This window comes from Saccostrea cucullata, unplaced genomic scaffold, assembly GCF_032062105.1.
Source record: "Saccostrea cucullata isolate Sc308-1 unplaced genomic scaffold, CSIRO_AGI_Scuc_v1 ctg5856, whole genome shotgun sequence".
Lineage (NCBI taxonomy): Eukaryota > Metazoa > Mollusca > Bivalvia > Ostreida > Ostreidae > Saccostrea > Saccostrea cuccullata.
Genome location: NW_026929428.1, coordinates 294 through 16,913, shown reverse-complemented (window position 1 = coordinate 16,913; position 16,620 = coordinate 294). Strand labels below are relative to the sequence as shown.

At 31.7% G+C, this 16,620-nt stretch overlaps 1 protein-coding gene across 1 annotated transcript; it reads right to left on the bottom strand.

Annotated features, from left to right (window-relative positions):
* Positions 1-8,054: 8,054 nt before the first annotated feature.
* LOC134280809 (26S proteasome non-ATPase regulatory subunit 12-like) lies at positions 8,055-13,507 on the bottom strand. Its single transcript, XM_062763263.1, has 11 exons — positions 13,376-13,507; positions 11,882-11,941; positions 11,449-11,577; positions 11,230-11,337; positions 10,931-11,035; positions 10,403-10,552; positions 9,916-10,050; positions 9,608-9,720; positions 9,289-9,466; positions 9,028-9,105; positions 8,055-8,408 (listed from the first exon to the last, which is right to left on the bottom strand). The coding sequence occupies exons 1-11, from the start codon at positions 13,469-13,471 to the stop codon at positions 8,199-8,201; spliced, it is 1,362 nt and encodes a 453-aa protein (XP_062619247.1). The 5' UTR covers positions 13,472-13,507; the 3' UTR covers positions 8,055-8,198.
* Positions 13,508-16,620: the final 3,113 nt, after the last annotated feature.

The window sequence follows — 16,620 nt, the reverse complement described above, 5'->3', positions numbered from 1 at the left end:
TTCAACCAAACAGGATGGGATTTGGAACATAGATAGATATAATGGACTTCTACAAGTAGGCATGGTCACCATGCACATGCATACACGTGCGTGTACATGTGCTGCAATCTGATTGGCTGAAACTTTAAACAGCTATAACTCCCTTAGTTTTCACCCAAACGGGGTGGAATTTAGAACATAGATAGATGTAATGGACTTCTACAAGAAGGTATGGTCACCATGCTCATGTATGCACGTGCGTGCACGTGAAATGAGTAAAATCAAACATACACTTGAATGAGCGTATTTTTTAAAATAATTTTGGATTAAATACTTTAATATTCAGTATATTAAAAATATAGATTGTGTAGACAAGATGATATGGTCATGACGCAAATGTATTCACATGTGCACGCGTGCAATGCTAAAGTTTAAATGATTTTTGTACACTTCTTTGTTAATGTTGTTAAAATCTCAGATGCATAGAGGTTGTCTTATTTAATGAAGCTTACAGGGAATATGGCACCAAAAGGGAGTTGGGGAGCGTTTGGGGAACATCTGTAACGGTCCCCGTTACAATTAGCACTAGTTTTTCTTCTTCTTCTTCTTCCTGGGTACTTTTTTGTCCGGGAATGATCTAGTAAACTGTTCGTCCGATGTAGGTAAAACCTTTTTAGGGTCAGTAGACATGATATGTAGATTTGCAGAATCAAGGTCATTTTGCGCGCACGTGCTTGCAAGAGCGCGCACGTGCAACACGTGAAATGACCAATATAATAGATATAGCCGCAACTTTTCTATTTTTTGATGAAATGCTTTGAAACTCATAAGGTGAGGATATATTAGTAGCATAGACATGACGACATGGTCAAAATAGCAAGATCTCACGCGCATGCACGTGCGCTTCGCTCTGATTGGCTGAAACTAAAGTCTAAATATCTTTCTTGTTTTTTGACAAAATCCTTTGAAATTTTGAATATAGCCATGCATTAGGATATCCTACAACAGGATATATAGCAATTATCATGAAAACACGTGCATGCACGTGCGCTGCAATCTGATTGGCTTAAACTTTAAATAGCTATAACTTCCTTGGTTTTCAACCAAACAGGATGGGATTTGGAACATAGATAGATATAATGGACTTCTACAAGAAGGTATGGTCACCATGCACATGCATACACGTGCGTGTACGTGCGCTGTAATATGATTGGCTTAAACTTTAAACAGCTATAACTCCTTTGATTTTCAACCAAACGAGGTGGGATTTAGAACATAGATAGATGTAATCCCAGGTAGCACAAAACATTTTCAAAACATTTTATTGGTGTTGTAAAAAGGTTTTTTCGAAACATTTCAGACTAAATATTTTAAAAACATTTTTAAAACATTTCCTCTTCTCTTTATAACATTTTAAAAACATTTTTAAAATGTTTTCAAGAAGCTTATGATTAAATCCTTTTGGAACATTTTTCTAAAATATTTTTGAAACGTTTTTAAAATGTTTCAAAAGGTATGATTAGCTTTCAAATATCAAAGATTTTTATATTACGTTTTAAGAACGTTCTAAAAACATGAAATGAAACATTCCTTTTCCATAAATCTGAAACATTGCATGAATACGTTTCTGAAACATTTGGAAGGAACGTTGTCAAAATGTTTTTGAAACATTCTTAACTCATTTAAGGAACATTTTTTCTTAAAATTATTCTAAGGGTATGTATAGCTTCCAAATATTAAAGATCTTATGAAACGTTTTAAAAACGTTCTTAAAACACGAAATGAAACATTCTTTTTCTGTAAAACGGAAACATTGCCTATACGTTTCTGAAAAAATTGTAAGGAACATTTTAAAAATATTTTTAAAACATTCTTAACATCGCTGTTAGTTATAAACATTAAATTCCGGATATTTTTCGGCCTAGGCAGTGAAAATGTTTATTTAAAACATTAACTAAAATAATTATTTTCACTACAATTGAAACATTTATAGTTTTTGTAACATTTTTTGGAAACATTTTCAAAATGTTTCTGAAACATTTATGTAATTGCGGCACAATTTAAATTCATTTATTAACTTTAAGAATATGTTGTGAGAATATTTTTAGAACATTCAATTTAATGTGTTTTCCTTTTTTAAAGACTTCATTTTTTATTGCTGCAACATTTTTTAATGTTATTTTCAAAATGTTCTTAAAACATTCAAATAATGTTTGATTGCGATTTTCCTAAAATTTAGTTTATGAAGAAAAAAAAGGAATATATAGAAAGAATAGTGTTGAAATGAGGAATTGTAGTACTTTTTTAATTGAAAGATTTTTCCGGTATTTTATAATGACTTCTAGTTTTGGCTTATTGATTAAGCAGACATATATAAAGTCCTTTAATTAAAACAAATCAAAAAATTAATAATTGAAAGGATAGGCAAACACAAAATTTAAAATATAAATAAATGTGAAAAATCATTTAAGCATTTGATAAAACTCTTAATGTATTTTTTAAAAATGTTGTTAATCAAATCTGTGATCCACTCCCAGGATTTTACTCTGAGGCATAAGATAGGGATTGGCACACTGGTCAGTTCCAGTGTCATGATAACCTATTGTGCAATTTTCCTGCTGGGCAGCGCGTTACAGAGTATAGTGGTTTGCAGCTTATCTAGGCCAAATTTTGAATTCTGGTAAACAAGATGTGCGCGCTTACTCCGTGCCGATTTGAATGAGAAGACTTTGCACCATAAAACAACAATAATAACCTCGGGATTTATTAACTTTGAATGGTAAGAATTATTCCTTTATCATAGACTTTAAAAGATCATTTAAAAATGACTTTTATACTACCAGTGCATGATCAATAATTTGTACAAATGTATGTAGCATTAAGAAATGACAAAGCGTTAAGGTTATACACATGTATTTGATTTGAATATTTCATTCTTAAGTCAACACAATTATATCCTTGATTCAAGTATTCGTTGTCTTTGTGGAATGTTTTAAAATCATCAAACAATATTTTGATTTAAAAATGAAATTTCTTTACAGCATGGTGTTGACTGCATCATCCGTATTTTCAAATTCCACCATTCAAAAGACCCGCCTTTGGTGAAGGCAAAGGTGTACGTAAATACTATTACTCTTCAATAATATTGTCATAGTAATTATTTTTTTTCAATGCAAATGAGGAAAGAACTTAAATTTGATATAATTATTTAAAATATTTTTTGTAAATCTTCATTGATCATCTTAAGATACATTAATTAGATGTAGAACGCTGATACAAACACAACTTTCCTTATCTTTACAGGTTGTGCTATTCGTTCCGAGGGGCGGATTCCTAATCAGCCTTTTCAGTGTATGTGATTCTAACTAAGTCTTATAGATCCGCCGCTCTGTTTCTTCTCATAACAAACATCAGACCTATACTGTGAACATAGGATTTCTGTGATTCTGTTCTTTTAAAATTCAGTGAATGGATTAGACGCCGTTTTCACCCTTTAAAAACCCGGTGACTTGAAAGAAAATAAATTAAAACTTGTACCGAGAATGGAATTTAAATGTGATTAACATATTGAATATGGGTTTGTATTAAAGGTTCAAAAATTAAATATAATTTGTGTTTATTTCTTTTAAAATATAAATATATCATTATTTAATGAGAAAAGTATAATTTCAGTAAAAATACTTTTGTAACCTCGACGTGAATGTTTTGAAAACGTTTTAAAAACCAAACAAATTAAACGTGAAAAAAAAAACATTTTTGAAAATGTTTTTGTTATATTTTATAACAATGTTATGATAACATTTGTTGAAATATTTTGTAAAATGTTTTAAAAACATTTAAAAAACCATAAAAATCACGCGATTACAACATTGTTCAAAAATGTTTTCGTAACATTTTAAGAAAATGTTCCAGAAACATTTGTTGAAATATTTCACTAAAATGTTTTAAAAACATTTAAAAAACCATACAAAATCACGTGATTAAAACATTATTGAAAATGTTTTTGCAACATTTTAAGAAAATGTTCTGACAACATTTTGCTGAAATATTTCACTAAAATGTTTTAAAAACGTTTAAAAAACCATACAAAATCACGTGATTAAAACATTTTTAAAAATGTTTTCGCAACATTTTGAAAATGTTTTAAAAACATTTTAAAAATGTTTTTGTGTTAGCTGGGATGGACCTCTACATGAAGATATGGTCACCAAGCTCATGTATGCACGTGCGTGCACGTGAAATGAGTAAAATCAAAAATACACTTGAATGAGCGTATTTTTTAATACTTTTGGATTAAATACTTTAATATTTAGTATATTTAATATATAGATTGTGTAGACAAGATGATATGGTCATTACGCACATGCATTCACATGCGCACGCATGCAATGCTAAAATTTGAATGAACTTGGTACACTTCTGGGTAAACGTTGTTAAAGTCTCAAATGCAAAGAGTTTGTCTTATTTAATGAAGCTTACAGGGAATATGGCACCAAAAGGGATTTGGGGAGCGTTTGGGGAACATCTGTAACGGTCCCCGTTACAATTAGCACTAGTTATTATTATGTTCCCCAAACGAAGTTGGGGAACATATTGTTTTTACTCTGTTTCTTATTATTATTTTTCTTCTTCTTCCTGGGTACTTTTTTGTCCGCGAGTGATCTTGTAAACTGTTCACCCGAAGTAGGTAAAACCTTTTTAGGGTTAATAGACATGTTATGTAGATTTGCGGAACGAAGGTCATTTTGCGCGCACGTGCTTGCAAGAGCGTGCACGTGCAACACGTAAAATGACCAATATCATAATATGGCCGTAACTTTTCTATTTTTTTTTATTATATGCTTTGAAACTCATAATATAAATATATAATAGTATTATACACATGATGACATGATCAAAATAGCAAGATCTCACGCGCATGCACGTGCACTTCGCTCTGATTGGCTGAAACTAAAGTCTCAATATCTTTCTTGTTTTTCGACAAAATCCTTTGAAATTTTGAACATGGTCATACACTATGAAGATCTACAGCATGACATATAAAAATTATTATGAAAGCATGTGCATGCACGTGTGCTGCAATCTGATTGGCCGAAACTTTAAATGCCTATAATTTTGTTATTTTTCAACAAAACGGGATGAAATTTAGAATATGAATAGGTATAATGGATTCCCACATTATGCTACTATCAAAATTGAATACAAGGACATGCATGCACATGCGCAAAATGATTATACTTAAAACATGGTAACATTTATATTTGTATCATTTTTTTCTTGATTTTAAGTATATAAAAATATGTTAATCGTGTAGCCAACATGCCATGATCATCTTGTATATGTATGAACGCGCGCGCGCATGCAAAACGTTGAATGACATTTATAATTGATATCATTATAACTTTTTTATTCTTAAATGAAATCCTTCGATACTAAGCAAATAAAAAAATCTTACAGGAATAAGGCACAAAAAGGGATTTGGGGAGAGTTTGGGGAACATCTGTAACGGTCCCCGTTACAATTAACACTAGTTTTTTTTCTTATTTCTTCTCCGGTACTTTTTTTGTCCGCGAGTGTTCTCAGAAACTGTTCACCCAACTGAGCTAAAACCTTTTTAGGGTTAATAGGTGTGTAGTGTAGGTGTGCGGAACGAAGGTCATTTTGCACGCACACGCATGCACGTGCGGGCGCGTGCAATGAGTGAAATGACTGATATACTTAATATGGCCATAACTTTTACATCTTTTGATGAAATGCTATCAAACTCATTACATAAGTATATATTGATAGTGTTAATAATATGACACTGTCAAATTAGGAGGAACTCACGCGCATGCACGTGCGCTTTGCTCTGATTGGCTGAAACAAAAATCTCAATATCTTTTCTGTTTTTTGACGAAATGCTATGAAATTTAAAATCTTGGCATACCTTAGGATGTACTACAATATGATATATAAAAATTATCATATAAACACGCGCATGCACGTACGCTGCAATCTGATTGGCTGAAACTTTAAAGGGCTATAACTCCCTTGTTTTTCATCCAAACAGTATGGGATTTAGAACATAGACAGACATAATGGAATCCCACAAGGAGGTATGGTCGTCATGCACATGCATGCACATGCGTGCACGTGTGCTTTGCTGTGATTGGCTGAAACAAAAATCGCAATATCTTTTTTTAATTTTTGACGAAATGCTTTAAAATTTTAAACGTAGTCATGCATTAGGATGTCCTACAATATGATATATAACAGTTGTCGTGAAAACATGCGCATGCATGTGCGCTGCAATCTGATTGGCTTAAACTTAAAATGGCTATAACTTCTTTGTTTTTCAACCAAACAGGATGGGATTTAGAACATAGACAAACATAACAGGCTCCTACAAGAAGATATGGTCGACATGCACATGCATGCACGTGCGTGCACGTGAAATGAGTAAAATTACAATAAACTAGATTAAAACGTATTTTTTAGTACTTTTGGATAAAACGCTGTAATTTCTAGTATATAAATAGTGTAGACAAGATGATATGGTCATTACGCACATGCATTCAAATGCGCATGAGTTCAATGCATAAATTTGAATATACTTAATATAATTCTGGGAAAACATTGTTATAGTCTAAAAGGCATAGAGTTGTCTTATTTAATGAAGTTTATAGGGAATAAGGCACCAAAAGGGAGTTGGGGAGCGTTTGGGGAACATCTGTAACGGTTCCCGTTACAATTAGCCCTAGTTATTATGATTATTATTCTTTTTTTTCTTATTTGTTCTCCGGTACTTTTTTGTCCGGAAGTGTTCTCAGAAACTGTTCACCCAACTAAGTTAAAACCTTTTTAGGGTTAATAGGTGTGTAGTGTAGGTGTGCGGAACGAAGGTCATTTTGCCCGCATACGCCTGCACGTGCGTGCGCGTGAAATGAGTGAAGTGACAGATATACTTAAAATAGCCATAACTTTTGCATTTTTTAAATGAAATGTTTTGAAACTCATTATATAAGGATATATTGATAGTGTAGATACTATGACAATGTCAAATTAGCACGAACTCACGCGCATGCACGTGCACTTCACTCTGATTGGCTGAAACAAAAATATCGATATCTTTTCTGTTTTTTGACGAAATGCTTTGAAATTTTGAAAATAGTCATGCCTTAGGATATGCTACAATTTGATATATACAAATTTTCATGAAAACACGTGCATGCACGTGCGCTTAAATCTGATTGGCTGAAACTTTAAATGGCTATATCTCCTTTGTTTTTTCACGAAATGCTTTGAAATTTTAAATATAAACATGCATTAGGATATCCTGCAGTATGATATACAAAAGAATTCAAGAAATCACGCGCATGCACGTGTGCTGCAATCTGATTGGCTGAAACTTTAAATGGCTATATCTCCTTTGTTTTTTGACGAAATGCTTTGAAATTTAAAACATAGTAATGCATTAAGATATCCTACAATATGATTTAGAAAAAAAATTCATGAAATCACGCAGATGCACGTGTGCTGCAATCTGATTGGTTGAAACTTTAAATGGCTATATCTCCTTTGTTTTTTGACAAAATGCTTTGAAATTTAAAACATAGTAATGCATTAAGATATCCTACAATATGATTTCGAAAAAAAATTCATGAAATCACGCAGATGCACGTGTGCTGCAATCTGATTGGCTGAAACTTGAAATGGCTATAACTCCCTTGATTTTCAACCAAACAGGATGGGATTTAGAACATAGATAGATATAAGGGCCTCCTACAAGAAGGTATGTACAAGCACCAAAAGGGAATTGGGGAGCGTTTGGGGAACATCTGTAACGGTTCCCGTTACAATTAGCACTAGTTTAAATTACTTTTGCCATATTTTCCATAGCTAAAAGTAAAGCAGTATGTTGTTTTAACTGGTTTGAATTCATAAATCAGGATTGACTAGTAGGGAAAATACATGATTACAATGACTTCAATATTACCAAATTCAATCAGAAAGAGGGGAGAAAAAATTGTTTACTTGTACATATAAAAATATAATAAGGTACTCATAAAAAATATTTAAATAAAGACTAAAAATGACAATATTAATATTTTTATTTCATTTTTAAATCATGAGAAACATATGAAGGCATAAGGAATTTTTTCCTTACATGTATATCACAACACAGCTATTTGCTGATACACTGTAAAATTTAGACGTATTTACACAGAAACTTAGCACTAATGAAGTTTATGGACCATCTCCTCTTTAGTAATCAGGTGATTAGTTTTGTTGACCAGTTGCATTAAGGTGTTTATGTTAAATGACCAATCATTGAGGATGTCACTGGGGTCTTTATGTTCACTGAAATGCACTATTCCATCCAGACGATCAATCTTGGCCTGCACCGTTTTGTTTACTACCAAAGTGGATAGAAACTCCTCTGTCTCCTGTTTATATAAAAAAGAAATGTTAATCTCAAGTAACCATTAAGGCTTGAAAAATATAATTTAAAGTGTTTTATAAGAAGGCAGAGAATTTCAATCTGTAATAGGATTTTACATAAAGCAATGTTCATGTACATAATGTACATGGGCATTCACCACTTTATTATTCTCCATTTCCTGCATAAAGGGTTATTTTCAACCTACACTATTTTCTCTCTTACACACTTTAAATTTTGGCCAAATTTTAAATATACCCACTTGCAATGACGAAGAAAAGGGCAAAAAATAAACTAGGGGAAATTTCCCAAGGTACGGTACAATGTAATATTTTTCCTAAACTAGTACTGTATAGGGGGAAATTCCCCCCCCCCCCATTTTTTTTCATCCACATTTGGGAGTATTTAAAACTGGGCAAATTCAAAGAACACAGTATAATTTCTTAAACAAATCTATGACTGGGCGAATTTAAAACTGCAAAACTGTTTGCTAATGTGAAAAGGCGAAAATAACACAGGGCGAAAATAACCATGTATACAGTATTCTTTCTTTTTGATAGTGAAAAGTGTCATGTTATAAAAATGATTTTAAACAACTTGAATAAGTGTTTGTATAACATGCTTACCGATTCTGCCAGATCTAGAAGTTCCGCCATTCGCTTTGTCCTTATCCTTGTGTAGTACTTGGCCATCACTCGTATATTCTGATATAAAAAAAATCACTATGTAAAAACAAAATTTTTAGCAAAAATTTTGGACTTAACATTAAATAAATACATGTATTTAACAAGTATCTCACCAAATGTTATCATGATTAAGAATGATCGTTTATTTGTAAACCTATTATTAAAATGCACAGAAAAATGCTGTGTTTGAGCATGACTTACATGTTCCACCACCCTATTTTTGAGATCCGTCCACCTCTTTGCTCCACCCTCTAACTTTGTATTGAACACATGAGTAGCAGGACTTGAGGCAGAACCAAACTTAAGTTCACTCTCATATGTAGTACACAACTGTTTCCAGTTAATCAGCTCAGCCGTCGTGAAACACTTCAGTAGCTCTCTGAAATGTCATGCATAATTGAAAGCATTGAAATTTTTTACTCAAGTTTATAATCACCATCAAGAAAAAAAAACATACACAGAAAAAAGAAAAACTGGAAATATTATTTTTACAATATCTCTAATAAAAGCTTTCACTTACTTGTACACAGGGATTTCTTCTAAGTGTTTATCTTCTTTCACTCGATGAATCAAATCAGATTGTTCATTGTCATATGGGGCCAGGATAAGATACAGGACCACATATCGTAGTGCCTAAAAATAACACTCATAATGTAATACATACCATCAAGTTTTAGAATCAAACTTAAACCATGAACATCTTTGTTTTTACCAGGTAATGAAGTATAGCTAATTCATATTTACAGTGTATATGTATGTAAGTTTATTAACTAAAGGGTAATTGTAAATGTTTCTTTGAAAAACAGAAGTTATTGTAAATTGTTTAACCTCTCTCATTTTGTCCTTATCCTCTTTGATTTCCGGAGTTTCGTACACAGCCCTGTAATGTTTACATATGGCCAGGTAGGAGCCCTCATGCTCGTCCAGCTCTATCATTAACTGATAGTACTTCAACTTCAGCTCCTACAAAACATAGTCAAACTGTAATAGGATTCAGGAAGTACTTCAAAATTATATTCAATCAAATAAGGTTTTTGAACCTTACAATTTGATGTAGGTAGATATACATGTATAGCAATAATTATGCCAACTGGCATCTAATTTTTGCTGTATTTTTTCATAAAATTGACTCTAATAAAGATCAGGAGTTAAAATGGAAAAGAAACATACATTACAAATTGTTACTTTATCTCTTATTTATCTGCCATTTTACAGTCTACACTGCAGTTACTCTACAAGGAAGTTTACAACATTCAAGAATCCACTTGCTCTACCAGAAACCTCTGATTTACATGTAATAGTATGTGTTTCTTACTGTGGTATTTTTATCTTCAAAGAATTTGGTGTTGATTTTCTTGCTGATGATCTGTGTCCTGATGTAATCTTTCTTTGCCAGACATAACCTCATCTGTTCTAGGATAAACTCTATCTTCTCTTTCCTCTCCATAGAGCCAAAGGTCTCCACCTAAAATTAACATTTAGAAGTATGACTAAAAATTTCTGAGTACAAGAAATGTTAACACAATGCAATATATTAATGTGTTAACTCATAACAAAGTAACTCGTAAACTTAAATGGTCCTGAAAAAGACTATTTTGACTTTTTTTTTATATAAGTCTAAAGCATTACCACCCAACAACAAAGGAAATGTTCATTACTAGTATTTTTGCTTCAATAAATTAGGATATTTGTACAGTAATGTTAATATTTTTAATTCTTTTTACAATTGTAATATCAATAAATACTGTTTTTTGTATGAAACAAAAATTGTAATGTGTCCCATATTCCAGATTTTTTTTTCCACATTTATTTCCCCTAATCTTCTATTCTTAATTTTATGTACCTGCAGCTCTTGTAAGATGGTTGCTGCTTCAGCAATTTTTCCTGCATCCTCTTTGATTTTTGCTAGAGTTCGTGTCAGTCTGGCTCTTTCTATTTCTACATATATCTACAAAATCATGCATCACATAAAATCATTCATTTTATACCCCATATGTTTTAGCTAAACATTACCCTTAATAAGCATACATCTGCAGGTCTATAAATTATTCCAATTCAATTTATGATGTTAAATTTTCAAATTATGCAAAAGAAGGTGATATTGAATAACCATGAAATTACAATAACAGAGCCTTAGCCTACCTTCCCAGCTGTTACTGTCCGTAGAGTATCTATGAGTTTCAGTTTTATGTCTAGGTTTGGTGTTTTGTCTACATATGTGCAGGCCTCTTGTATCATTTTTGTCACTGCCTAAAATAAAATGAAACATTAAAAAAACCCAATACATGTGCATGAAACAAAATATTGATGTATGAATAAAAGCTCCCCTGATGACCTCTTGCCGATTTATTGACCTCATACCTGCTTGATCTGTCCTCTTTTCTTGGTGAGTAAGATAATGTTCTCATTCAAAGCATCCCAGTTCTTGGCCTCAAAGCACATTTTCACTATGGCAACCAGAATACGACTTGTGGAATGTGTATCAGAAGCCTAAAACAAATGAATGAAAGGGATAAAATACAAATTTAATCTTATTAAACTGATTTGTGTAATGTGTACTTTCCACTCAATATCAATCCAATGTCTAATGATTGTTAATACCTCCAGTTACTCAACATAATAGGAGCAGATTTTACTAAGTTTGAACAAAATACTTTAAGAGGGATAGTTCTGATTTTTTAAACATAAGTACAGAGAAACAGATACACAGACAGATAACATGAAATGTTAATATTGGTAAATAAACTGTTTAACCTAACATTAGTGGACCATATTTGTTAACTATAATACTCACAGTTCTGGTTTGTTTTTCAAGTGACAATAAAGTCTCAAGGGCCTCTGTTAACTTCCCTTGCTGAAAAAGAAGACAGATTACAATTATTTGTCAGTTTTAATAGCAATCAATGCAAAGAGCCACAGGTACTGTGAGCTATAAAAAATATGCCTGGGCAAAGAGAAATTCAGACATTGCACATTGATCAAATGAATTTTTTCTGTAGTATATGTAACCTATGGACCAACAATTCTTTTTGAATTGCATCTTGCTGCAAACTACATTCTTGCACTAACAATGTTTAACAAAAAATAAAATATTCTTGATTTAAAAGACCATGCAGATAAATACACTGTAGTAGATTAAACATCAATTAAATTCAGCACTGTTCAGACCTTGTCTGACATGGTTTCAGTAAATAGGTTGGGTCCTGAATATGCAAAATGCCACATGCATGTTTCGATTAGCTGCAGAACTGTAGCTCTCTGCTTGAGAAAATATGGACAGATGAAACGGAGAACTACATACAGATCAATGCATTGTAAAAAGCTTTGATTTACGCATCCAATTTTTTGCACTCCTTTCAGATATCTTGTAGTTTATGCCTTTTTACGCTCTTAAAATGGTATCTGATAATTAATAAAATATTCTACACCAATCATTGATACTTCAATGGTCCAAACAGTTCTCTATGGATTTAGAATGTCGGTTTAAAAGATACCTATTTTTACGTCCACTTCCACAAATGGCCCTTCTTGAACCGTTAGGTAAATAAACATTCACATGTAGGAATAAGAGTTAAAATGAATCGTTAATTATCTGATATCATTTATAAAGATGGGGAAAACATCAAATATAGGAAATAATACCTGAAGTAAGCGACAAATAAATCGGAGGCATAAATCGAAGGCCTTTACAATGCATGGATCTGTAGCTCTCTGCTTTACATCTGTCTGAATTTTCTCAAGCAGAGAGCCACAGTTCTGCAGCTACGATTTAATGAGATGGATCTAATACTGAAAAACTAAAGAAACATCAGTGCTTGCCCTAACAGTCAACATACCAGTATGTAAAAATGTAATATATAATATATTGTATAAATTGTATTCATAAAGCTACATTTCACAAAAATGAACAATTTTGTACTTTAGCCTAAGGGATCCGTGTTGGCTACTATGATTTATCCTTGGGCTAAACCTGGCTTATGGCTAATAGGGCGCTAGCCAACCAAATTTATTCAAACCAAAGGAAATTCGGGCTAATCAAACAAAATTCTCCATCTTTGTGGCATAATTGATAGTATTTAAATTACATTTCAGTAAATATAAGATTGTTTTGAGGAATCTGATAAACAAAATTAAAGTTCAGCATATATGATCGGTGAAAATGCTTATTTGCAAGTATGACAAAGCTGTTTTGTCACGAGGCATAGCTCAAAATAATTGAACAAAAAGGTTAGAAGAACTTAGATTAGACAAATGTAAAATTGTGAAACACTTAAAGAACTGTTTTTACCTTTGCAAGCTTTTCACATTTTGGCAATTTTTCATCTACAGTGGAGCTGTAGTCCACTTCCATTTTTTGTTGTTTTTCATCGCCGGTGTCCGCCATGATTTCTCACAATCTCGTGTATAACGAGAAAAGTCGAGAAAGACAAATTCCGATTTGGCCTTGGGTAAGATAATTATAAGACGAACGTTTCTTTAAGTTTGTAAAATTAATTAAAATTTTTAATTCGGATGCTTAAATAAATACATACATATTATATTTTCCCCATTTTATTTTGGACCTTTATTTCATTCATACTTGACATACGTTAATCCGGAAACATAAACGCTACCATATCTGCTTTTAGAATAATTTCCGAATGGACTCCGATGTGTTCCGAACTGTGTAACAAGGTAGCAGAAGCTTTGCTGTGTTTTTCTGTAAATAACTTCTTCAGGGCATATTGATTTTTATATGACATTAGTTCAGATGGATTTAGGAAGCTTGCAATTCATTCTGTAACGTCAAGACGACTGTGTACGATGTTGCTGAAGGAATACAGAATATGCATGCCAATGACAGTTGCAGAGGTAAACTGTGCATGTGCCTGTAAGGTCATTTAAACATGTGATATACTGATAGATAACCCTTAGTTATTGGCGGCATTAATTCTTTCATTTTCTTTCGCTTATGAAGTATAGATATTTAAATCAAAGTTATTGAATTTAATGTAAAGTGGGGCAAATAAGATGTTTTAAACAGGGAATAGGTCACATGCAGACTTTCGACAATATCATTAAATGAGATCCTAGCTACTCGTATTTATACCCTCGTGTGCCCATATTTCGACGGTCTTTCAATGTGTTGCAATATTTTATTTTATGTAAACAAGAATCCATTGAAATAAATTGAGCGGTAAATTCATCATTCAAATTGTATTCTTTTCTGTGTAAAGATTTATCCAATTCGTATTATCTACTTCTATTGGTGATGAGTTAAAAAGTGACATATAAACAATGGGCGCCGCCATTACCGGGTCCTAATTTCGACGGTTACGTCATCGATTGATATGCAAGCAATCAGGAAGGCCAAGCAAAACAAATTTTTAGTAGAAATGAAATTCGATTATTTTTTTGCAATATAATGTTAATTGATGGCAATAGTTGTAAATTTAACATTTAATTTCATCATTTTGTCACTACTCAATGCAATGAGGACAGAGAAATTACTCAGTAGTCATACTAGGTAGAGAACTTGTGTGCTGCAACAGTATTTCAGGTGACTCAATATTGACAAGGCACCCCATTCTTCGTTCCATCATACTGGGCCCATTTTATGAATATAATTATGTCACTGTTGAAAATTTCTTGTGGCGTAAACTTCCAATATACACACCAATAGGCGTGAACAAAATGACTGATGTCTTTTTATGGGACCAGTCAATAAATATAAACAATAGTTAAGCTAATACAAACTGCATTTGATTTTATTTTTTTATTTATTTTTTTTTATTATTTTTTTTTTTTACATATAATACCATTATTAAATATTATTTTTAGTACTTTTTAATGTAAGTAGAGAATGAAAGAATTTTGTTTTAAAAAGTAGAAATGGTGGAAAATTTTAAAAGAAAAAAAAACATAATATTCTAAGCATTGAAATATTTCCTGTGTAAAGATTCAGTGTAGTACTTTTAGTATAAAAAGGGAAAAAAGTATTTTCAAAAAAAAAAAGAAAAATACATTACATTTCAGGAAATTGCAAATGATTACCAACAAATCATTAAAATTTAAGTATAACAACACACTTAATCATTGTGATTTTAATGCAAAATATGATGAATTCATTGTTTTCTTTTTTTAAAAATATAGTTCTGATAACTTCAAAATAAAATTGGCTTGGCCTTGTTTTCCAAAAGTTTGTCGCGTGAATTTCATAACTGAATTGTCAGTCTATGCAGACGGCATTTTGTCAAGTTATTTGTAGCAATCATAAACCAGTAATCAGATTTCATATTTGTATCAAAAAGTGATTTTACGCAAGGCAGACATTTTTTTCGTCTAAAACTATATGAAACGAATACTTTCCTGTCTGAAATGCATTTTCATCCATGATATAGGTAATGTGATCGCAAGTCTACTGGGGTACTATGTTTACACAGACCAGCCTGATCTCGCGAGAACGAACCAGATATAAACAAAATAACAAAACCGTCGAAATTCGGACCCTGTCGAATTTAGGACCTTCGACCATAATTGAGTTAGCATGCATTGATATTAAGTAAGCTTATAAAATATTACTTTCTCAGATAGTGAAGTGTACATATCTGTGTTCATAGGTTCTATGAGTCTTATCAGGCTGTGTATATATATTTTACAACATACAGATAAAAAAATATGTAGTTAAATTAATAAAAGATACATGAAATAAAATCTTTTTTTAATTTACTTGAATAGCTTATAATTTGACCTCATGAAGATTAGTTGATCTTGTTATAAAAGTTGAAAAAAAAACACTGAATAGCTTATTATTATTTTTTTTTTACTTGTTTACGATAGAAAGTAATTTAATACAGTTGTATGTGGTAGACCATGGAAAGCTTCCCCCTTTAAATGTTAAATCTTATGTGCTTAACAATATAGAAACTGAGCTAGAAAAGTTAGATCCAGTCAATGTCCTTTAGAGTATATGCCCTACATTTACAAGCCTAAAAAATTCAAACACCAACAATATTATATAATAGTTAAATTTGAATTAAAAAGATGTTATTAGGCAACAATTGAAATGCAAGAAGTGTATATGCAAATGCTAAAGCTTAGAATTGTAAACAGTTCCAGATACTTCATTAAACTAATATGACTTAAACAATAGGGTATATATAAATGTAAACATTAATAATATAGTATGATTAATTACCATGATATATATTTTCATCACAGAGATGTATATATATAAATTCAACATTGTAAATGAAAGATGTTTCTGATTGTATTAGTCTTGCACTTAAAGAGATTTATGATGAGTTATGAGAGAAATGGTTTAAACCCTAATGTGTTCCAAAAATGTTATTCAAAATTCTCTTAGTAATCTTTGAATTATTGTAATTATCAATGTTAAGATAGAAAAAATATATTCTTAGCATTTTCAGTTGAAAGTTATCTAATTTTTGCATGTTCAAGAAATATTTAGCATTCAGTCATTACAAACATTTATTGATATAATTATGCTCAGTTAGGTAACCTTTCATTGAGCAGGTTAGAACTTTTCGATTA

Bases quoted from the DNA above. Each gene is read 5' to 3' on its own strand.
- LOC134280809 (XM_062763263.1), bottom strand. From the start codon at position 13,471: ATGGCGGACACCGGCGATGAAAAACAACAAAAAATGGAAGTGGACTAC. The intron at 10,051-10,402 runs GTAAGAAACACA...TATGTTTTGTAG, and splicing joins TTGAAGATAAAAATACCACA to GAGCTGAAGTTGAAGTACTA. The intron at 9,467-9,607 runs GTAAGTGAAAGC...ATGACATTTCAG, and splicing joins GAAGAAATCCCTGTGTACAA to AGAGCTACTGAAGTGTTTCA.